Here is a 24,353-nt window from a genome sequence, read left to right on the forward strand (position 1 = left end):
GCGGTTTCGCGATCCCTGTCCTCTTTACTTTTCTTGCACTTTCCTTTCTGTTGTTGCCGCGCTATATGTGCCTAGGCTTTTAATTCTTGTTTTTACATTTCATGTCTTTTAACTCAAGGACGCGGTTACGCGATCCTTGTCCTATCTACTTTTTCGTACTTTACTTTCTTGCTGCCCCGCGCTTTGCGCCATGGCATTTACTTGTATATGTCTGTCTTTTTACTCCAGGATGCAATCCTGGTCTTCCTTTACGTTCTCGAACTTTACTTCCTGCGTTTACCTTTGTTGCCCCGCGCTTTATGCGCCATGGCCTTACTACTTGCTTTACTCTTCGTACTTTACTTTTCTATAGTTGTGATGCTGGCTGTCGCACTTACTTTCGTATGTGTTCGTCTTTACCTTGCTGCCACACTTCGTGCATATTCTTTGTTCATGCATGTATTTTTATCTATGTCGTATGCCTCTTTACTTGCTTACGCTTATCGATCTATCGAGGTGCAACCCCATGCCTCGTGAGTCGTCCTTTACACTTGCTTAGCCAGTATAGGATTTCATACCTCGTAAGTTGCCTGCTTGTGTGTTTCGATGATCGAGGTATGATTTCATACCTCGTGTGTAGCTCTAGCGTTCTACCCTCGCGGTGCAGCTTCGCTCATTGAGTCTTGCCCCTTGATTTGTCATTGTGTTAGTATGTGCACGGGTTTGCCCTTTGTCAGCTTGCACTCCTTGAGTGCAGCTTCGAGTGTATAGTGTATATTGTTTCACTTGTCTTAAGAGTCACGACACACAGTTATGCACTTCGGTTCTCCAAAGATGATGATTTAGGTGCAAACCTATTTTCAATGATGTATAGATTTGTAAAGCAGAGATAGCGGCTGGATCTCCCAAGTCTATGTATTTGGGAGAAGTGTGTTGCAACCTCAGTTTGCCTATCCGACACGACTCAGATAACCTTTTTAGGAGCCTGTGTACGAGTAGGGCGGGAATCTTATTGAGGTACTTGCGCCATCCCTAGATCGGCGTTACATCACCTCTGATGTGAGACCTAGTTTCTACGCTTTCTGGTTCAACCAAGATAGTAGCGCCTTCCTTCATTCGTGAAGGTATTGTTGTTGGAATTTCTTACGAGGAATCCATGTACCTCCTATTGTAGTTGTATCCTTAGTCACGTACGATATGTTTGGACTACGAAGAGCAGGACGAGAGGTCTGTAGTAACCTCTAAACGTGTATTGACACATTAAGCTAAATCCTGTTATGTTGATATTCGCCTAATAGGTAGAATGCTTGCGATTGTCTAAAGGACCCGAGCATAACAAGTTGGAACTTGAATAAGTTCACGGTGGGTTTCTGTAATGCAGATGTGTTAAGGGATTTCCTGCGAGCGTATTGTTGATGGATTCTTTCTGAAGAGATTCATGCCTCTCTCATCGTGGTTGTACTTTTGAACAGGTACTTGGCATACTACGATGAGTAGGATGAGAAGTCTATGTCTACCTCGAACGTGCAATGGCACGTGTTTGAGATCACAGGAGATGTTTTTACCCTCGCTATGAGTTGACCCCTCTCATTGTGGTTGTACTTTTGAACTGGTACATTGCGTACTGCGGTGAGTATGATAAGAGGTGTGTAGTTGCCTCGAACGCGCAATGGCGCGTATAATTCACCTAAATAATAACCATGCGCCTTCACAGGGAAGATGCTCGATTGGGTCGAAAGACCAGAGCATGTAGAATGGGATGGCGGTTAAAAAACCCTCCGTCGTGCTCATTTGGGATGGTTCATCAAGAGACAGGATAGATGGTACAAAACTTCGATGGACAGACATTAATGGCAATCTCGGGCAAAGATCTGACTTCCTCAGTCATCGGAGGTTAGGGGAAATCCTTCATGCCACTTCTGCAGAAGTTCAGATGTTCATTCATTGGGCTTTTGTTTGCCTTTGGGGATTTACTCTCTTGATCACTGGTCGTCCCCTTAGGAGCGGGCTCAGTCAGTCATTCGGCTTGTAACGTGAATTGATTGCTTGCTTGTTAGCTCGGTAGTTCGGTACGCTACTCGTTGAGCTATGGATGCCTGTTGAGGCGTTACTCTAGTTGGTTAAACTGCTTACACAGTTCCTTGCTTAGTAATAACTAGCTTCTCGTACTAGTTAAATGTTTATCCTGTGTAGCTTATGAATTGTTTGTGATGCAGTAGCTTGTGCCTTACAATTAATGTAGCTACTTGCCGATGGACTGAGCCATCTAATGGTAATTGTATGTATGGCAAGCATTGTTATGAATGTTTGTCTTATTCAATTGCTTTGCTTGACTGTTGGATATAGTTAGTTACTCTTCACCTTTAGAATATATGGGATTGCTATAGTTGCTTGTTTAGTACTATGGGTTTCACTGCTCTTGTATGTAGCTATTTGCTTTACTAGAGCTTTGCTTACTCCACAACACATTTTGTCAGATCTACTAGTCTTGCTTTTCTTGCTTGATCTAGCGATTTTCTTGCTTATTGCAGCCTTTGTTCTTTCTTGTTTGTTGCACCCCTACTAGTCTGATGTGAGACTGACCCATTTCATGGGCAGGTGGTGAACAGGTTATACAGCTTGCGATGGCACGATATTGTGATGCGTTCAAGGCAAGGCCCCTTTCCTGACGCTGCGCTCCTGGGGACACTTTTGATAGATGTGGTATAAAGTTTCTTTGAAAGCATCTCTTCTTATTAGAACTCTGTATTTCTAAAATTGTATTACCAAAACGTGGTTCTTCTTTTCATTTCAGTAAAATATATATTTGAATTGCAAATCGGTTTATAAGGGAAAGATTGCATTTGTGTTGTAATGCGCCCAAAGTCTAGGGATTTGCTATTTTAAACCTGATCTTCGGCTGAACTTATGTTTCAAACTCTAATAAATGATTGATTTCAAAGCTTTTAACCTTTTTCATAAAAGGTTTCAAGTCCACGATTTTGGGGCGTTACACTTGGACTTTGGAAATTTGTTGTGCCCGTTTTGAGTATCTGCGGGTTTTAATGAAAAGTGAAACTAAACTTGTGTGCATTTAATAGGGTCACGCATGCAAAAGAGAACTCTGATAATAACTTAATAAATTGTTCATGCATGTGCATTTCAATCATACATATTTACTATTCTACATTAGTTTATGCATTTTTACTTTGTTTCATGTAAGGTATTGTTATTGCATGATAGTTGCTTTTAAATGCTTGAATGATAATTGAATTATGAGATTGTTGGTATTATATTTTATCTAAATACTTGCATGAATTTGATTTATGCTTTTTCTTGCCTATTTGAATTTTTAGAAAAATTCGTAAAAAGAATCTTTGATTCTTACCGAGTACTTTCTATGTTTTTCATAGGAACTGAAGCTCAGTGATGAGGACGATTGCCACGGGGAGCCTACGAAACTGCATGACTTACCTGCTGTTATTTTTGGACATTATAGCTCTATGATTTTAAATTTTAATTTACTTCGGTTCTAAGACTTTGATTTTTTATTAATAAAGTTAGTTATTTTGTTTGGATGGTTCAATATAGAGATCCCTTGTGGTTTGGAAGTTGTTAAGTCTGTGAGGCCTCGGATCCTTGGGTTTTGGTTTTCGCAATTGTTTAAAAAAAATCACTTTTCAACGGGGATGAGTTAGGGTCGTTACAAGATCCTATCAAATTTGAATCTGAATGTGAAATGCAAATACTAGATCCAGATCTGAATCTGGATTCAAATTAGATCTGAAGAGGTGAGATTGAATCCGGATTTAAAATACATGGGGTAATATTGGATCTAGAAAAGAGTAGCAGAAAATAGCTATTTAAATGTAAAAAATGTATTCGGGGTGGATTTTGATTTGGTGCAACTCATATCTAACTTAAAATGCTTATTTGAATCCAACATGAACCTGAAATTGATCTGATTGAACAAATCTGAATATGATCTGAGTCCACATTCAGATTTTACCTAAACGATCGATATCCTAAAAAATATGTCGAACTCGAATCGGATATCCAATCATATCTGATCTGTTCGCAACCTTAATATTGAGATTGATTATCACTTCACAAGGCAATGCTTATGGAGATAGGATTATCTCTCTAATGCATGTAGGGTCCAAAGAGAAAATTGCTAATGTATTGACAAAGAGTCTTCCACCATCTCATTTTAGGACATTCCGCTCCAAACTTGGAATGATTCTGTTAGCATCATCTCAAGTTTAAGGGAAAATATTGAGAAATAATGTTTTTACTGTCTTGTTGTGCTACCCCTTTCTATGTATATATCATTATCTATAAGGGGTATTCTTATAAACTTTTCTCAGTTATAGAGTCAACCATTCTTGTCTTTTAGCGGAGTAGGGGGGGATGTCCCCAATATATTGTAGTAACCTTCATTCTTTTAGCTAATGAAGTTTTGATTTTGAGTGCTCTCTATCTTCTTCTCTCTTCTTTTGCTTCTTTCTAGTTTGATACTACAAACCTTTGACTTGCCCGAATTGGATTTTATCTCAGTCATCTGCTTAAAATTTATTTGACCCGTTTCACTTAGAAGGCATTTTATATGACTATGGATAGTGGAAAGAATATTCATGGTTTTGTCATGAATATTGGATCAGGCCCAGCAAGGCCCTCTCTAATTATGGAGCAATATAGAGATCCAATATCATATTGTGGGTCCATAACCCACAAAGTGGAACACAACTGAAAAAAATTGTAAACAGGATCCAGGCTTGAGGGCAAGCTTTCTCCAACCTGGGGAGAATGATGCAGGAGCGAGCAAATCCTAATTCAGACTTATTAGATTATTTTGGATCCATTTTTTTGTTTTGGATATATTTGTTTTGGGTCTTTATAATGGATTAGATTTAGTTAAGGGATCTATATTCGAATTTGGTAGTTTATTAGATTAGGATATTTCTTAAATTATGTTTATCAAAAATAGGTAAGTTAGGTCAATTGGATTGGGATTCCATATCTATAAACATTGGAGAAATCGACAGACTAATTAGAGTTAAAGATGAGATAAATTCAAGTTCCTTTCAATTTATCTTTATTTCCTACTTTTCTAGATAATCGTAGATATTTTGTAACGCCCCGAAATTTTAACACAAATTTTGAGGATTTTTTTTTTTTTGAAACAGCGAAAACAAAAACTACTATAAGGTTAAGTATTCTGAAACATTACAGTGGGGAGCAAGACCAAAACATGTATTTCATTTCATTATCAATGAATAATAACATCAGAGTTTCTCAAACTATCCCTGGAACAGTAAATCCAAAATCTCGATCTGATGCCTCATCCCGCAGCCGCTCATAAGTTTTACTCTTCTTCTAAAAAATGATATATTTATAGGAATTAGACTATAACTGTCTAAGTAGGAATTACTGTAATTAGCAAAGGAAGTACAATTCGCCTGACAAGTTTCTTCTGTATTATCCAAAAGATTTGTGCTCATCCATGGATCATATACCTCTACTTCTCGAGATGGCAACGCTTCAGAGTCATTTGCCTGAAAATTTTGTTCATCAAAAACAACATTCCTAGAGGTCCTAATACGTTTTGTAGTAGGATCATAGCATCGATAGCCTTTGTATTCATCTGCATACCCAACGAATCTGCACTTAACGGCCTTGTCTTGAAACTTATTTCGCAGAGATGAATCAATATGTACATAACATACACAACAAAAAACACGCAACTCATCATAAGAAGGATGTTGCCCAAATAAAGTATAATATGGAGAGTGTTGATCAAGAAGTGTCATAGGAAGACGATTTATGACATGAACAGATGCATGAAAAACTTCTGTCCAGAGACTGACGGGCACATTGCTATCATGTAACATGCTCATCGCACTCTCGACAATATGGCAGTGTTTCCTTTCTGCAACCCTATTTTTTTGAGGTGTATGAGAGCAAGAAACTTGTCGACTTATTCCTTTATCCCGAAGAAAGGCAATAAACTCGTTTGATGAATACTCGCCCCCACCATCACATTATAAGTGCACAATATCACAGGAAAACTTTGTTTTGACCATCAAATGGAATTCCCGAAATACTTGAAAAACTTCATGCTTATGTTTCAAGAAATATATCCAAGTATAACGGGAATAAGAATCAATAAAGATAACATAGTAACGACTACCGAAAAGAGAAGGAATAGGTGCGGATCCCCAAACATCGGAACAAATAATCTCAAATGGCTTTGAAGCCCTTTTATTAATAATATGAAACGGAAGAACATGACTTTTGCAAAGTTCGCATGAGAAACATTTATTATTATCTAAAAATGAACATAAACTAGACTCTGGAAGAAGACCATCAGATACAAGATTTTCAACGAAGCCCCAACTACAATGACCCAAACGACTGTGCCAAATGTCTGGCTTATTACAATGAGATGAATTAAAAACTTCCAACGAAGGGAAAAGCAAAGACTCTGAAGGCGAAGACACTGAAGAATGCTTGGACGACTTCAACTGGAGGACTGGGGCTGAAGGTGAAGACATTGAGGGAATCTCCTTGAAGACGTACATGTTTCCTTGTCGCTCCCCCTTAACGAACGTCTCCTTCGTTCGTAGATCCTTAACATAAACAGAAGAGGGAGTAAATTCGACGGAAGAATTCATATCGTCAACAAGTTTAGCTACAGAAACAATGTTCATTTTAATATTAGGAGCAAGAGAACATTAGACAAGTGAAGTGAGGACTCTGACATAGGGATATGTGCACTGCCAGTATGACTAATGGAGTGACAAGTTCCATCTCCCGTAACTATACTACCTTTTTCAGAATAAGGCAATAAGTGAGATATCTTACCGACATTACCCGTAACATGAGTGGCAGCGCCGGAATCAACATACCACTCGCCTTGTTCATTTTGCTTGATCGTCATCTGTGACAGTGCTGATAACAAAAGTTGTTGCATATCTGTAGATGGCGCTTTCGTGTCCACAATAGTAGCAGACTTATTTTCAATTTTGTTTACCTTTCCTCTATTTTGTAGATTAAACCAACAATCAGCTTTCACATGTCCTCTTTTGTTACATAAGAAACAAGTGGGCACTCTTCTCTGATTCTCTGTATTAAAAACACCAGAAATATTAGGTGTAGGCAAAATACCACGACCTCCCTGCCCAAAACGTCTGCGGCCTCTACCTCCTTGATGCCCTCCATTTCCTCGTCCAAAACTGACAGAAGTGTCCATGGCCAAAACTGAATGAGAACGAACTGATTCATTTCCTTCTGCTCTTTGTTTCATAATCATCTCATGCTGGAGAAGTTTCGCTTGAAGATCGTCAAAAGTAGGCAAGTGAGGAAGGCATGACAAAGCTGTGGTAAACATGTCAAAATCAGGGCCCAATCCATTGAGGAGTTGTTGAACTTTATCTTTATCTGAAATAGCACTTCCAATAACCGCCAATTGGTCAGTAATACTCTTCAAGCGGCCTATGTATTCCATGACTGGCATGGAGCCTTTCTTCAAACTTTAAAACTCATTTTTTAAGTACATAACTCGAGCTTCTGATATCTGAGAGTATGTCTGAGACAACTTACTCCACAAATCCGCCGCAGTGCAATCATCTGAAAGAGTAACCAACACTTCTTGAGACAGTGTTGACGTAATATAAGCAACCAAAGACTGATCTCGCTTCCTCCAGACTGTATACTCTTGATTCTTAAAAGAAATAGTAATTGTGTCACCCTTCTCATTGGTGATTTCCTGCAAAATAAACCGTGGGGGTATAGGAACCAAACCATCCAGATGTTCATCGAGATCCTAACTCCGTATAAAAGAAAGTATTTGTCTCTTCCAGGTCAAAAAATTAGAGTGAGTAAGTTTTTCTGTAACAAGCTGACTCAAGAAATTTGCAGAAGGACCGGAGGACAAGGTAGATGACGAAGAGTAATCCATATCAATGGGACAACGAATAAACGAACAAGACGAATGAAGAGAAAGAGAAGAAAATTGAAGATCACTTAATCAATCAATAGAACTTTAATAAGGAATGCACCCGTGATATTAATAGACGTAAACCCTTTTTTTTAGGGTCGAGAATATAGACTGTGATAACCTACCTATAGGCGTTGCACAGAAATCATTAAACAGTAATAGAAAAGGGAACTTCTGTAATCAAAGAGGAAATAAATCAAAAAAATACTGAATAACTGCAGTAGATTTGATTGCAATCAAAAGGAGACTGCAATCAAAGAGGGGAAACTGCAGTTAAAGAGGGAAAACTGCAGTCGTTGATGTGAAAACTGCAGACGTAGGGGAAACTGCTGTTAAAGAGGGAAAACTGCAGTCGTTAATGTTGATGCAGACGTTACCAGAAATCAGAAAAAAAAAACTGTATCAAAACAGTTTGCAGAAGTTACCAGAAATCAGAAAAAAAAATTGTATCAAAACAGTTTGCAGAAGTGCAGAAGTTACCGTGAAGAAGGAAGAATTGAAGGAGGAATAGGCGAGGAAATGTATCAAAACAGTTCCTTCAGAAGTTACCAGGACTCGTTGAATAGCTGACTGGTAGGGTTCCGCAACCGAGCTCTGATACCATATGAGATTCTATGTGGGCTCAGCCTTCACTGCAAGAACTAAGAAAAGAGAGAGAGAGAAGAGGGAGATTCACAATGGCGGGGGGCGGCGCACGTTAACCCAACCTCACAGCCCTAAACATTATAAATAGGGAAAAATACAAATGCTGGAAAAATTACAGACATGCCATTAATGAAATGGCATTGAGCATGTGTTAAAAGATAAAACATAATGTGCATATGGATCTGGATCCAGATCCATACGCATACCATATTTTAACAGTCTCCTCCCAGCGGCCACGCATACCCCCCCTTCCGAATTCGCAGAACGTTAGGGTTTTGAACCCTAATGCCTCCCCCATCTTTCCACTGTAACGCCTTGAAATCTTAACCCAAATTTTAAGGAAATTTTTTTTTAAACAACGTAAACAAGAACTGTTAAATTATGTTGTTTTGATATGTATATATATGTATATGTATATAATTATACATATACATATGTTGTAAACCGAAATACCCATCAAGGGTATTTCTGTACTTTCACAGTAATAGGCATCAGCCCAATAGGGGCTGACAACCCTTTTTTATTTTCTTTCATTCTTTTTTGTATTTTTTAAAGTTACTTTTTGGGTCATTGGGAGCAGCTCCAATATGACTGTTGGAGCTGCTCCCAACAGTCAGAATTCTGACTGTTGGGAGCAGCCCAACAGTCACATTGGGCTGCCCCAACAGCCCCCTCTTGTTCTATAAATTGGCCTTGAAGGCCTTGTATTTTCGTATCACTCTCTTGAGAGATTATATGCAATATTAATTTTGCTAGACCCTTGTGTGGGTGGTTCGGTGATTCAATCAAGCATTCCACTTGATTGAAAGTGTGTTCTTGCATGTGTATCGGATTCAATCCATTTCATTACATAGTATCAGAACTTTGGTATTCCAAAAGACGCTTGTTAGAAAGAAGGTCGTGATCAAAAGGAGGATCTTGGACTTGGGAAAATTTTGAGCATCGCATTGAGAAGCGGACCATCTCCAAAAAGGCCTTGTATCACTTTCTTCTTCTCTCTTCCACTCTTCCCCATCTTCTCTTGTTTTTTTTATTCCCGCTTATTGTATATGGAGAATGAAAGGGAAGTGATTGTCGCCATTCCCATACGCCTAAATGACACCAACTATGTGATGTGGGCATCCATAGTTAAACATAAGATATGGGAAAAAGGGTTGTGGGGGTTAGTTGACGGCACCGACAAGGAGCCTAAACTCATCCTTACAAAGTTGGAGAATGGAAAAGAAATTGCACTTCAAGGAGAGGAAATGGCTAAAGTCGTTTCCGAATATGAGAAAAAATGGAAAGAATGGGGAATGGGTCACTCCAAAATTATTGGATGGCTCATCAATAGTGTGGACATTCACAAATGTTCTAGTTTGGCGAAGTTTGACTTCGCTAGTGATGCTTGGAAATACCTTAAAGACATGTATAGTCTTAAAGATATTGCGCATATATGTAATGTCCAAAATAAAGTAATAACCATGATTCAAGGAGAGATGAGCATAAGAAAGTACTACAATGCTCTCTCTCTCCTTTGGGATGAATTGGCTCTTCTTGAGCCAAAGTGACATTGCCCACAAGATGTTGAGTTCCGTGAAAATCAAATCAAAGCAGAGCATTTTTATCAATTCATAAATGGGCTTAGGCCCGAATTTGAATGAACTAAGCGCGCTCTTCTTCATAGAGGAGGAGTCCCTTCCATAGTTGAGACACTTGAAGAATTAACTATGGAAGAGAATAGGTTGAAAAGGCCATCCACTTTTAAGGATGAAGAATCCGTGCTTGCTATGTCAAAGCCCGGAAACCATACGAAAAGTTATAAACCACCTCATTTTGTAAGAAATGATAATGGAAGGAACCCCAACAACTATGAAAAGAGGGGTGATCATGAGTCAAAGAAAGGTGAAAAAAATATTTTCTATCATTGCTATGAACCGGGACACATCAAACGTTTTTGTCTTAAAAAAAAGGAGGATTATAAAGAAGACAAAAGAGTGGCTTCGGTGGAAAGGAGTGAAGTAGACGACTCCAAATACATCGGTTCGCTATCCTTGGCTCAATTGATGGAAGCATTGAAACCTATGTTTAAAGCTCAATCTCCCTCTTATTCGGGAGCGGCCGTATCGACAAGTGACAACCATGGTAAGACCTCTTGGATCTTAGATTCCGGTGCATCATTTCATATGACTCCTAATGAATCTATATTGTCCGAATGGAAGTTTAACTCAAATGATTCTTGTGTTTCTACTGCCGATGGCACCTCTTTAAAAATCAAAAGTTTTAGCATTTATCAAAAAACACCTATATTTCATATACCAATTATTAGAGTAGTACCAAAATTAAATTTAAACCTTTTATCAGTTTCTCAAATTGCGGACTGTGGTTGCAAAATTGTTTTCTCATCTAATGATTGCCTAATACAGGATCTTTAGTCCAGGAAGCCGATTGGGCAAGGCCATAGAAGAGGAGATCTCTATGTTATGGACAATCTTGAATTGCCAAAACAATCTTTTTGTAATTTTGTGGAAAAGAAAGATGTAGGAATTTGGCACAAAAGACTAGGACATCCTAGTGTGACCAAATTACAATTATTTTCATTTCTTTCAAATTGTAAAAGGGAAAATTTTGCATGTGAAGATTGCATTCTTGGCAAAATGAAGTCTTTACCTTTTGGAACAAGACATCTTATAACTAAGAATCCATTTGAACTTGTACATTCGGATGTATGGGGACCTGCACCAGTCATATCCAAATGAGGCATTTCTTACTATGTTGTGTTTGTGAACGATTTTAGCATACACCCTTGGATATTCTTTTTAAAACACAAATCAGAAGTATTTGATTGTTTTAAAAAATTTCATAGTTATATACAAAATCAATTTAAAACCAATATCCAAATTTTTAGAACTGATTCTGGAGGAGAATTTGTGTCAAGAGAATTTAAAAATTATCTTGACACAAATGGAATTGTTCATCAAAAATCATGTCCCTATACCCTTCAACAAAATGGTATTGCTGAAAGAAAGCATAGACACATTATTGAAACCACTAGAACTCTTCTAATATCTAGAAATGTTACAAAAAAAATTTGGGCTGAAGCTGCCCTTACGGCAGTCTACTTGATAAATAGAATACAACAACAACAACAACAACTACGCCTTCATCCCAAAACAATTGGGGTCGGCGATATGAACCAACAAAGAAAATCATTTTGGGTCTTTCACATGAATCCTTCTCCTCCATTCATTTCTATCCAATGCCATGTCCTCGGTGAGGTTCAAAGCATTCATATCCTTTCCTATCACCTCCATCCATGTCTTCCTAGGCCTACCCCGACCTCTTTTAACTAATATATTTTCTCATTTCTCCATCCTTCTAACTGGAGCATCATTAGGCCTTCGTCGAATATGTCCAAACCACCGTAAACGATTCTCTCTCATCTTATTTTCAATGGGTGCAACGCCTACCTTCTTATGTATCTCCTCGTTCCGAATCTTATCTTTTATTGTATTTCCACACATCCATCTCAGCATACGCATCTCAGCTACACTCATTTTTTTAATATGATGTCTCTTGGCAGCCCAACATTCTGTACCATATAGTAAAGCGGGCCTAATAGTCATCCTATAAAACTTTCCCTTCAACCGCAATGGCATTCTACGATCGCACAACACTCCAGTTGCACTTTTCCATTTCATCCACCCAACCTTTATCCTATGATTTACATCTCCATCAATTTCTCCATACTTTTGAATGATAGATCCCAAATATTTGAAAGAATCATTCACCAGTATTTCTTGCTCACCAAGCTTCACTACACTCCAATCACTACTTCGTTGCTTACTAAATCGACATTCCATGTATTCTGTCTTACTCTTACTCAACTTAAAACCTCTTGCTTCCAATGTCTGTCTCCATAATTCTAACTTAGCATTAACCCCAGCTCTAGACTCATCAATCAAAACAATATCATCAGCAAACAACATACACCACGGCACATTTTCTTGAATTGATCTCGTAAGCTCATCCATCACTATAGCAAATAGGAAAGGGCTTAAAGCAGATCCTTGATGTAACCCAACCGTTATAGGAAAATTGGTTGTCACCCCTCCACAAGTGCGGACATTGGTTACTACTCCTTCATAGATATCTTTAATTATACTAATGTACTTGAGAGAAACACCTTTCTTCATCATTGTCCACCAGAGAACGTCCCTAGGTACTCTATCGTAAGCCTTCTCCAAATCAATAAAAACCATATGCAAATCTTTGTTCCTCTCTCTATTTCTCTCAATAAGTTGTCTAAGAAGATGTATAGCTTCCATAGTAGATCTTCCAGGCATAAAACCAAATTGATTCTCCAATATCATGACAACCTTCCTCAACCTAGACTCAATCACCCTCTCCCAAAGTTTCATAGTATGACTCATGAGTTTTATACCACGATAGTTTGTGTAATCTTGTATATCACCCTTATTCTTATATAGAGGCACCAAAGTACTCTTCCTCCACTCATTAGGCATCTTATTTGTCCGTCAAATCTTGTTAAAAAGATTTGTCAACCATTCTAAACCTTTCTCTCTCAAGCATTTCCAAGCCTCGATAGGTATACCATCTGGGCCAACTGCCCTTCTTGATTTCATTTTCTTCAAAGCCTCTGCAATTTCTTTCTTTTGAATCTTGCGCATGAAGTCACGATTCATCTCATGAAAAGGAATGGAAAAGTCTCCAAGATCCTGAGCATGACTTTCATTAAATAGCTTATCAAAATAATCTTTCCATCTCTCCTTAATCTCCTCATCTTTGACTAAAACCCTTTGTGTTTCATCTTTGATACATCTAACCATACTCAGATCCCTCGATTTCCTATCTCTCATTTTTGCAATCCTATAAATATCCTTTTCACCCTCTTTGGAATCCAACTTGTCATAAACCTCCTTATATACCTTATCCCTCGCGTTCCGAACTACTTTTTTAGCTTCCTTCTTTGCTATCATATACTTCTCCAAATTCTCATTATCACGACTTTTACTTAGATTTCTATAACACTCTCTTTTAACCTTAATAGCTAATTTGACATCCTCGTTCCACCACGATGTATCCTTACCTAGCGGTGCACCGCCTTTAGACTCACCCAATACCTCCTTAGCCACCTTTCTCATGCCACCCGCTATCTTATTCCACATAGATTCTGAATCCTCCTCGAGACACCAATCAACTTCCTTAACTACCCGCTCTACAAACATTCCTTGTTTAGCTTCTTTCAGTGCCCACCACTTAATTCTAGGATCCTATGTCTATCCCTTTTGCGGTATTGTCTAATTCTAAGATCTAAAATTAAGACTCTATGTTGTGTAGCTACACTTTCTCCCGGTATAACCTTACAATCGATGCAACAACCCCTATCTCTCTTTCTAAGTAGGAAAAAATTTATCTGACTCGTATTAACCCCACTTTTAAATGTTACTAGGTGAGACTCCCTCTTCCTAAACCAAGTGTTTGCTAAGATCATATCATAGGACAAACCAAAATCTAAAATCCTTTCTCCAGTATCGTTTCTTTCTCCTATACCATAGCCTCCATGGATACTCTCAAATCCATCCCTACTAATGCCTACATGCCCATTAAGGTCACCGCCGATGAAAAGCCTAAGATATCCCTTGTACTACTCCATCTAAATCTTCCCAAAATTGACGCTTAGTGGAATCATCTAAACCTACTTGAGGTGCATAAACACTAATAATATTAATAATATCTGTACCTAATACTAATTTAATAAGTAAAATCCTATCACCCTTCCTACGGACCTCAACTACATTATCTATAAACTCACGACTCATAACAATCCCTACTCCATTCATATTCCTGTATACCAAATCTTATATCCCCAAGGTTCTATCACTTTTGCCTTCTCACCTACCCATTTGGTCTCTTGTAGACATAAAATATCAATCTTTCTCCTACACATAACATCTGCTAACTCTACCAACTTACCAGTTAAAGACCCTATGTTCCAAGTGGCTAACTTGATAAATAGAATGCCTTCAAAAAATATTGAAAACATTTCTCCTATTGAAAAACTTTATAAAATGTCTCCCGATTATAAAAGATTGAGGGTTTTCGGGAGCAAATGCTTAGTTCTTACCAACAAAAATGATGAACTTTCCCCAAAAGCCATTACTTGTGTGTTTTTGGGCTATGCCGAAAACCAAAAAGGATATAGGTGTTATGACATTGAAAGAAACAAGTTATATGTTTCTAGAAATGTTACGTTTCTTGAAAATGAAAGCGGGTTTACCAAAGATAATATCCAAGAGAGTTGTGATTATTCGTTCCTATTTAACCTAGTCAATGACAAGAGTGAATGTATTCATGAGAGTCAAAACATTTATGAGGCAAATGAGAATATAAGTAGGAGTCTTGACAATGTGGACCCACCTCACGATAATTTACAAACCTATGCTCGTCGTACTGAAGATCATCCACAAAGTGCTTTAGAAAGATACTCCCAATGCCAAGAAGAAGATTCTTCCAACCTTAGAAAATCCATAAGAATTTTGAAAGCTCGTAGTAGATTTGTATCATATGATTCCTTTGAACCTAAGTTTAGATCCTGCCTAATGGCCATTCACTCGTATTCTGAACCTCAATCATATCATGAGGCTAAACACCGGCATGAATGGATTAAGGCCATGAATGACGAGTTGGAAGCATTAAAAAAGGCAAAAACTTGAGAGATCCAAACATTACCCAAAAGAAGAAAAACTATAAGATGCCGATGGGTTTACAAGGTAAAAACCAAGTACGACGGAACATTAGAAAGATATAAGGCTAGGTTAATAACCAAGAGATACAGTCAAGAATATGGAATTGACTATGATGAGACATTTGCCCCAGTTGCTCGCATGACTATTGTTAGAACTCTCATTGCTATAGCATCAATTAGGAAATGGCCCATATTTCAAATGGACGTTAAGAATGCTTTTTTAAATGACAACCTAGATGAAGAAGTATACATGGATCATCCTCCTGGTTTGTCTTTAGCACATGGAAAAACTCTCCGATTACGTAAGGCCTTGTATGGTCTAAAACAAGCTCCAAAGGCTTGGTAAGATAGGTTCAGTGATGTGATGACACAACTTCATTTTAAATCTTATTTTACTGATACTGCATTATTTGTTAAGTCTTCTAATGTAGGAAAGGTAATTCTACTATTGTACGTAGACGATATGATAATCACTGAAGATGATAAGCAGAGAGTTAACCATATCAAAGATGTGCTTAAAGTCAACTTTGATATGACAGATCTTGAGTTTTTACGATATTTTCTTGGAATAGAAGTTGCTTACTCAAATCGTAGTTACTTTTTGTCACAGACCAAATATGCAGCAGAGATCATTGAAAGATCAGGACTCTCGGATGAAAAATTGGTTGATACTCCGGAAGTCATAAATGTCAAAATGAAGATAGATGATGGAGAGCCCTTGCAAGATCCAACGCCTTACAAACAAATGATTGGGGCTTTGTCTTATCTTTCCATTACTCGTCCTGATATATTTCATGCTATTCATTCTGCTAGTCAATTTCAGCATGCTCCCACTACAGTACATATGAGTGTTGTAATGAGAATTGTTAGATATATTAAAAAATCTATTAACCTTGGCTTGTTTTTATCATTCGCTTCCTCAATAAAAGTCATTGAATATTCTGACTCTGATTGGGGAGGGGATATCAATGATAGACGCTTAACCACTAGTCTATGTGTTTTTGTAGGTGATTCTCTAATCTCATGGCGATGCAAAAAAACACCAGAAGGTGCCGCTCTCCTCTACCGAAGCTGAGTATAGGGCCATGGCAACCACTACGTCGGAGTTAGTTTGGTTGAGACAACTTCTCAAAGATTTGGGGGTTCATACTGCAGAACCTTCAAAATTATGTAGTGACAACAAGAGCGTTGTTTACATTGCAAGCAGTCATGCATTTCATGAAAGAACGAAACACATTGAGATGGATTGTCACTACGTTCGGGAAGAGTTCCTGCGAAAGACTATCACACTACCTTATGTTCCATCAGAATTCCAACTCGCAGACTTCTTCACCAAAGCGCTACCATCTCCCAGATTTAACTTCCTACTTGGCAAACTCTCGGTGGTTGTACCATGAGTTTGAGGGGGGGGGGGTTAAATTATGTTGTTTTGATATGCATATATATATGTATATGTATATAATTATACATATACATATGTTGTAAACCGAAATACCCATCAAGGGTATTTCGGTACTTTCACTGTAATAGGCGTCAGCCCAATAGGGGCGGACAACCCTTTTTTATCCCCTTTTTATTTTCTTTCATTCTTTTTTGTATTTTTTAAAGTTACTTTTTGGGTCATTGGGAACAGCTCCAATATAATTGTTGGAGCTGCTCCCAACAGTCAGAATTCTGACTGTTGGGAGCAGCCCAACAATCACATTGGGCTGCCCCAACAGCCCCCTCTTTTTCTATAAATTGGCCTTGAAGGCCTTGTATTTTCGTATCACTCTCTTGAGAGATTATATGCAATATTAATTTTGCTAGACCCTTGTGTGGGTGGTTCGGTGATTCAATCAAGTATTTCACTTGATTGAAAGTGTGTTCTTACATGTTCTTGCATGTGTATCGGATTCAATCCACTTCATTACAAGAACTACTATAAGGTTAAGTATTCTGGAACATTACAGTGGGAAGATAGACCAAAACATTTATTTCATTTCATTATCAATGAATAATAACATCAGAGTTTCTCAAACTATCCCTGGAACAGTAAATCCAAAATCGCGATCTGATGCCTCATCCCGCAGCCGCTCATAAGCTCTACTCTTCTCCTGAAAAATGATATATTTATAGGAATTAGAGTACAACTGTCTAAGTAGAAATTACTGTAATTTTTTTTCAGGTATATCATGTGTCAAGTATGTGGTGCGGGTGCCGTGTATGATTTTCAGCATATACAGAAACAAGTAAAAGAAGCTACACAACAACAGTAACATATATAAAACTTAGTCGACCATTTCAACATCAACAGGATCTAAATCCCACCGCTATAATTTCTAAAGTATGCTAAAAGTAAAGAGATACATTCTGAAAGAATTGTTTAATTGTGAAACTGCAAATCTAGTAATTCTACTCAGTGATACCTAAAATATTCTAATTAATGTTTATCTTATCTTATCCCAATCGTTTCATACTAATTGCACAACCCATTCAGGGTGATCTGGTACCTTTAAACCAGTTAAGCACACAAGCCCTGGTGCCTTTAAACCAGTCAGGCAAAAATATTTATATATTCCAATTTCTATATAAATTTACATTATAATTTCGAGTTCATGCATTATTTTGAGGGAAATGCAAATATGACAATTTATAGCATTTAAGGGATTTTTCATGCAACCGTTATAAGTGTTAAGCATACAGAAACATTAAAGCAGAAGCAAGTAAGAAACCTTTAACAAGCATTAGGAAGTAAACATCATACACTCACCATCATGTAATGATTGAGAGAAGAATTAGAATATGCATGATCTAATGCATAGCAGGAAAATGCATAACTTATGTTTAATGCAAGAATCATCTTATTATCTTTCATTTAAGTTCCAGTTTTCATATGCATGCCCTATTAAATGCACACTAACTTTAAGTTCTTCTTTTTAATTATCATTGCCCGCGGATACACCAAACGGGTACAGTCCCCGAGGTCAAATTAGGTTCCTAGGGTAGCTTAGCACACAAGTTGTAATTTATTTACTTGGTTCCAAACTTAGCCCTCGACCGATATCAGGAAACAACACCATCTATCAGAACATTAGACCTCCACATCTAATGTCGAGGATACCCCACGCCCACAAGTGTCACTTCCTTGGTATACAAAAACAACAGTTGTGTCGAACAAACCACTCTCAGGTCAAGTCGCGGACTCTCCCTAAAACCGTGGTCAGAAGAAGAAACCTCAATATCGGGTTTAGGAGACAAAATAAAGCACACAGAGTTTTTGTATCCTCACAGTCTCCCCAAGACCGGATCTCTAAGATCCCCATTCTCTAAATGGGAGATCTCAGAACGTATATTACATTGTTCTTAATTATTATATTTTATTAAAAGTCAATTCTTTAAGTTTTGCAACAGCATATGCAAAAGTAAAGGTAAAAGCTCGCATCCACCCCAGTAAGGACCCTTACGGGACTCCAGCCCGCGAGGACAACAAGAACAGTGTAGTAGTGTGTAATACCAACTTGTGTGGTTTAAGTGATGCAATTAAACATATATGAAAAGCAACCAAGCTCACGGCTCTCCAGGCCGATGATGATCCATTAGGTCATCGATGCATCACATATCAAAACCAAAGTAATGTGTTATTCATAACACCATACCAATGTACCAAATGCATGTGCATCCATGCAAAACAAAGTCAATCAGAAGCATATAATTTCTCAAATCATATGCATCTTTGCCATGTGTATTTCTTACTTCAATATACACGTATCTGTGCCCATGCATACTCCCTTGAGCATGTGTGCACGTGAACAAACCCGTTCATTATGCATGTTCATGTTGAATAAAACATCAGTCACATAGTATTTGCATTACCACATAATTTACATGATTTGTTCCATCCCCATGACACCGGCTAACCCAATCAGTCAAGAAAAATCACATGAGCCTACATGATTGTCAATACGACAAGATCAAATGAAAATTTGCTACATGTTAGATGACTAATTAGCTACGTCATGATCTTCAGTTGTAGTACTTCATAATAGGAGCATCACTACAATATGTGTTTGAATCCTATTGTTTTCAAGACACATTAATCGACAACACAAACAGGCTCAATAGTTTCACTTTAGTAGAATTTAAGTCTTGCAACAAATTGTATCTGGAAGATTATAATTACAGTTCCAGTTTGGTGCAAGATGGACATTTCATCTTTATTAAGATTTATTTAAATATTTAATTGTCTTGACTAACATTAAATGAACCATGTGATTAATCATATGATTAGATTCTTAGGAACGCACATGGAGATATCACTGTTACTCACTTTGGGTGTTCACACATCTGCACCTTATTCCTATATATACAAGACGTAACAGAATTTGAAATTTAACAAGAGAACCTCTAAGCCTGGATTAGCAACCACATTTTGTTTTATATCAGCAATACTACATATGCTCCAGCACATAAATCTGAACATTCAAACATCTCAGTACACAGGATTTGGGGTTTGTTTCGAATAACCTGTTGTGATATCTAATCTTTTGTCTAGATTTAATAACAACTTCATAAAGCTTTATGGTAATGCAGTTTTAACTCATAGTCAAATTCCTTTCTGCATCGAAAGCATTCTTTTATATGAAACTTACAATTAAACATTCTGAAATTTACGTCAGCAGCTGAAAAAAATATAGACCGAAGAACAATCAAACAAACCAAGAACAGTCTGATATATTTTACTGTTTTTAGTAGTTACCTAATATTAGAGTGACCAACTGAGTATGCCAAGTTAACTTGGTTTAGGTGATCATAAATCCTGGTAAAGTTTCTTAATTAAACCATTACCTTCCAGTAAACTAGTAATGCTTACCACCAGAATGTCAATAATGTGACGTAGAAGCATCAATAAACAGCAATTTAGTCAATCACGTTATACAAAGAAACGAACAGAACTTAATAGGTCATCAGTCGATAACAGAGCGTAGTAGCAATTTGCATAATCCAAATGGTACCTTAACAGGGAAATTCCATTCAGAAACTGATACAAATAACAAAAAGAATAGCACGCAACAAGCCCATTGGCGACCGAGCTCAGTCTCCAACCCTTTAGTCCGACCATAATCTTATTGTATTTATTTTTATTTTTATTTTCAGCAGTCAGAATCCCCAAAGTCTGCCGATTTGGGATTCCCGGCAGCTCTTTAGTCTCGGCCATCCCTTCTTAACAGCATACCGACCCCCCCCCCAAGTCTGACAATTTGGGGTTTCGGTCTACCCCTCTGACAGTAATCGGGGCCCCTTATACCATTGACAGTCGGAACCCCTAAATCGGTGATTTGGGGTTTCCGACCATCTAGCAGGAATCAGACAAATACCCCTCCTTGCTACCCTTAAGAAACCCCTTCAATGCAGAAATCCGAAACAAAATCAACCCTCCATTGCCTCAATCAGTGATCCAAAATCCCCAAATCTGTCGATTTGGGGTTTTTGGCACAGCAGCCCCCAAATCTCCCTCTGTTTCGCCGAGTATTTCCGGCAACCACATGGCCGGAATTAAAAAACCCCAAAACAAAATTTTTGTTTTGCTATTCACGGTAACCCACATACACATCGCTCGACTTATGGGAACCCTTAAGAAAAGAAACAGGAAATCCTACCTATTTCGGCGAGGAGGAGGAGGTTGTCGCGGTTGGAAGGTCGTCGGCGTTGGTGGTCTTGCAGTCGTGCACGAAAACGAGAGAGAGAGGGATGAGATGAGAGGTCGAGTGGAAGAGAGAGAGCTACAGTGGGAGGAAGAGCGAGAAGGTGGGAGAGAAGGGGTTTGGGGTTCCCTTTTGTAGAGGGGTGCCCGAAAAGGGAGGAGTCTCCTCCCACCGGCCGCGCATAACCCCCCTTCCGATTTCGCATAGCGTTAGGGTTTTGAACCCTAATGCCTCCCCCATCTTTCCATTATCGGGTTCAGCCCTGTAGCGGCTGAACGCTTTAACATATCATTTTTTTTTACGTATATGGGGTGGGGCTTGGGTCCGGGTCCAAGACCCGGGATCCAACCATGAGTTGGATCCAAGACTCACCTGTGGTGCAGATCCACAACTTGCCCGATATATGGATCTGCATGTTGGATCCAGATGGATCCAACTGTGGATCCATTCATTAACTTGGATATATATATAATATAAGTATTTAATATTTACTTATTATATTGTTATGTTTATTATTTTTTTATGATATTATACATATATATGGACCCTTTATGGATCCTGGATCTGAAACTGGAATTCTAGGCCCAAACTAAAAAATTCAGTATTAATCATGTATTTAACAAGAAAGATACGGTTATTACATGTTTTTTAGATAAATCATAGCAGTAACCGTAGTTTGATAGCTTTCCTCATAAATGTAATCTCATATTTACATTAAATTTTCAATAAGTAGCTTTTATCAGGAAAACCTTGGAAAAAGATCGAGAGTTCTAAAAAATAGAAAATAAAATAATAGGTTTGTATATTTTTCTTGCAAAAATATAAGTTTAAAAAGTATTTAAAATACAAAATAAACAAAAAGTAGAGAAATTGGGCTTAAATGATAAAAATCAGACTTTTTTTAAATATCATGATATTTTTATTTATGGAAATATTTTGAAAATATCCCAATGTCTTGGCAATATTATTGGCTTACCTTAAATTGCTGATAAAATCGTGATATTTTCAAAATTCCAGCAATATCAATGACTCTTTATTTTCACTAAAAAAAACAGCACTTAATTCCCATATGAGGAAAAAAAAAGTCTTGAAAAAATTTAAAGTGTGTGTGTGTGCATACTCATATTTCAAAAAATTATAAATTTAGGCATTTGTAGTTTTGAAGAAGCCTTCTTTACAACAATCTCAGCAATGTTGAAAACTATAACATGATTACATGATTGGAAAGTGGAAACTATGTCTTATCTCTTCCAGATTTAAACAGTCACATATATAGGTGATATTTTCAAAATATTACAATATTACCACTATAAAATCAAAAAACGATTTTACAAGCAAAATCTCACAATATTTTGAACATATAGGATATTTAAATTTACCGTAATAACATCGGGTTAATATTGGAAGTATCTTGGGAGTTTATATTCATGTTTTATGTTTATGTTTTCTTGCTTCATTGGTTAACATATATGTTTTTTCTCTATATTTACATTAATGTTTTATTGCTTTTTTGCTTAACATATATTTTTTCTCAACTTTTTTCTAATTGTTTTATTTTCCTAGATTTTCCTGATATTTAATGAAAAACCCATAATATCCCAAGAATTTTCCTTATCAAGGTATAACCAGAACCAATATTTCTGAGTATGGATTTAACCAATTATTTTCATTCATAATCAACTATTCGAACCAAATATGATATAAACAAAGAATTAATGGTAAATTACAAAAAAACTTAATTGATTTGATGAACAAATTAACAACACATCAATAGCTTGCACCAAATTTACTGAATTCCTATTTTTCAACTACTGTCGTTGATCGAGCCTAATTCCGAACCAAAGATATCAATGGAGGCCGGTTGGTCATCCTATCACAAAATTCCTTGTGATCACAACATAGAAACAAAAGGAAACTCACACATTTTAGAATAGAAAATAAAAACAGCCATCATATTTCAGTCACAAATTCGTCGCTATCACAACATAGAAATGAAAAAAAAAAACCAGCATCATATCAAGCATGACGAACACACGAAACACGTAATTGTATTTCTGATTCTCATCATAGCGACAATTACAAATTCAAATAGATTAAATAAATCGACACAAAGAATAGCGATGAAATCAACTCAAACAACCTTCACGATTCAATCACATGATGATCCCTCACCAACACGACGTAAGCTATTGATCAGAAACGAGAATAAAAACACGCATAATAGAAAATCATAATCTCGAACCACAAAAATAGCTGGAAGTCAATAATAATTACAAAATTTTTTAAAGAATCCACATCCACGGTCAATCCGAAAGAAAAAACAAGCTAAGGGGGCCAAAAGAATCCAGAATTGAACAAATAACGAGAATATCCATCAAAGACGAGGAGGAAAATCCGGATCGGATTGGGGAGAAACCGATCAACGCAAATGCGACAGAATTACGCGCGCGCGCGCGCGCGAGAGAGAGAGAGACGAAAGAAGATCAACATTAATACTCATGAAGATCAACAAAATGTTGAACCCATGAACCGAACAAAGTAGAAACAGAGAGAGAGAGAGAGAGTGTGTTTTTGCTTACCTTAATATGCTTGGCGTTGAGATCCTTGGAGACGGAAGCCTTATCGTTCATCGTTCGCGAGCCACCTCTCCGGCCGCCGGAAAACTCCGGGGAGACGCCGGAGAAGGCGACGCTAAGGAAGAGGAGGAGGAGGAGGAGAATGCCTTGGAGAGAGAGAGAGAGAGAGAGAGAGAGAGAGGAAGGAAGCAGCGTACGATTCGCACTCCCTCTTTGGTCGTCTTTCTTCCTTCTTTACGAGGGAACACAGAGGAATGTTCGGAATTCCGATTCGTCCTTCGGAGTCGGCGCGTGGAAGCGTTTTATATTTTCCTTCTTTCATTTTTAAAATTCGCCTCGCGGTACTCATCGCTTGGAAATTGGAAGGCGAACGTGTCGGATATGGATCGGGTCATGACTGATCCGATACTGTATTCGAAGTTGGGTGGGCATCGGGCCGGCCGGATCATGGCCCAGTCAACGGCCTGGCCCGTTTACTAACCGGCCGGGTTTTAACCGGTTCTTAACGGGCTCAAGTAAACGGGACAGGTTTTGACTCAGTTCTTTACAGGCTCGAGTTTGAAGAGAAGCCCATGGCCCGACCCTTTGACCCAATGGGCCAATGTGAAGCGAGCTGGGTCCGGCTTGGCCCAATCTTAAAGTCATAAATGTTTGACTGAAATTACCAGTTAATGAAAAAAATGCAAGTTCTCATGCAAATAATTCTTAATTAGGTAAATAGTAATAATTACAAATAGCAAGTT

General features: G+C 37.8%; 1 protein-coding gene across 1 annotated transcript in view; it reads right to left on the bottom strand.

Annotated features, from left to right (window-relative positions):
* LOC149842348 (uncharacterized) overlaps positions 1 to 23,720 on the bottom strand; it is an 86,076-nt gene extending 62,356 nt beyond the window's left edge. The window contains exon 1 of the mRNA XM_090001397.1: positions 23,614 to 23,720. Coding sequence (XP_089857523.1) covers positions 23,614 to 23,664 — 51 coding nt within the window. The 5' untranslated portion in view covers positions 23,665 to 23,720. The remainder of the gene's footprint in view (positions 1 to 23,613) is intronic.
* Between the last annotated feature and the right edge of the window lie 633 nt (positions 23,721 to 24,353).

This window comes from Nuphar pumila, chromosome 3, assembly GCF_984573655.1.
Source record: "Nuphar pumila chromosome 3, dmNupPumi1.hap1.1, whole genome shotgun sequence".
In the NCBI taxonomy this organism is placed as follows: Eukaryota; Viridiplantae; Streptophyta; class Magnoliopsida; order Nymphaeales; family Nymphaeaceae; genus Nuphar; species Nuphar pumila.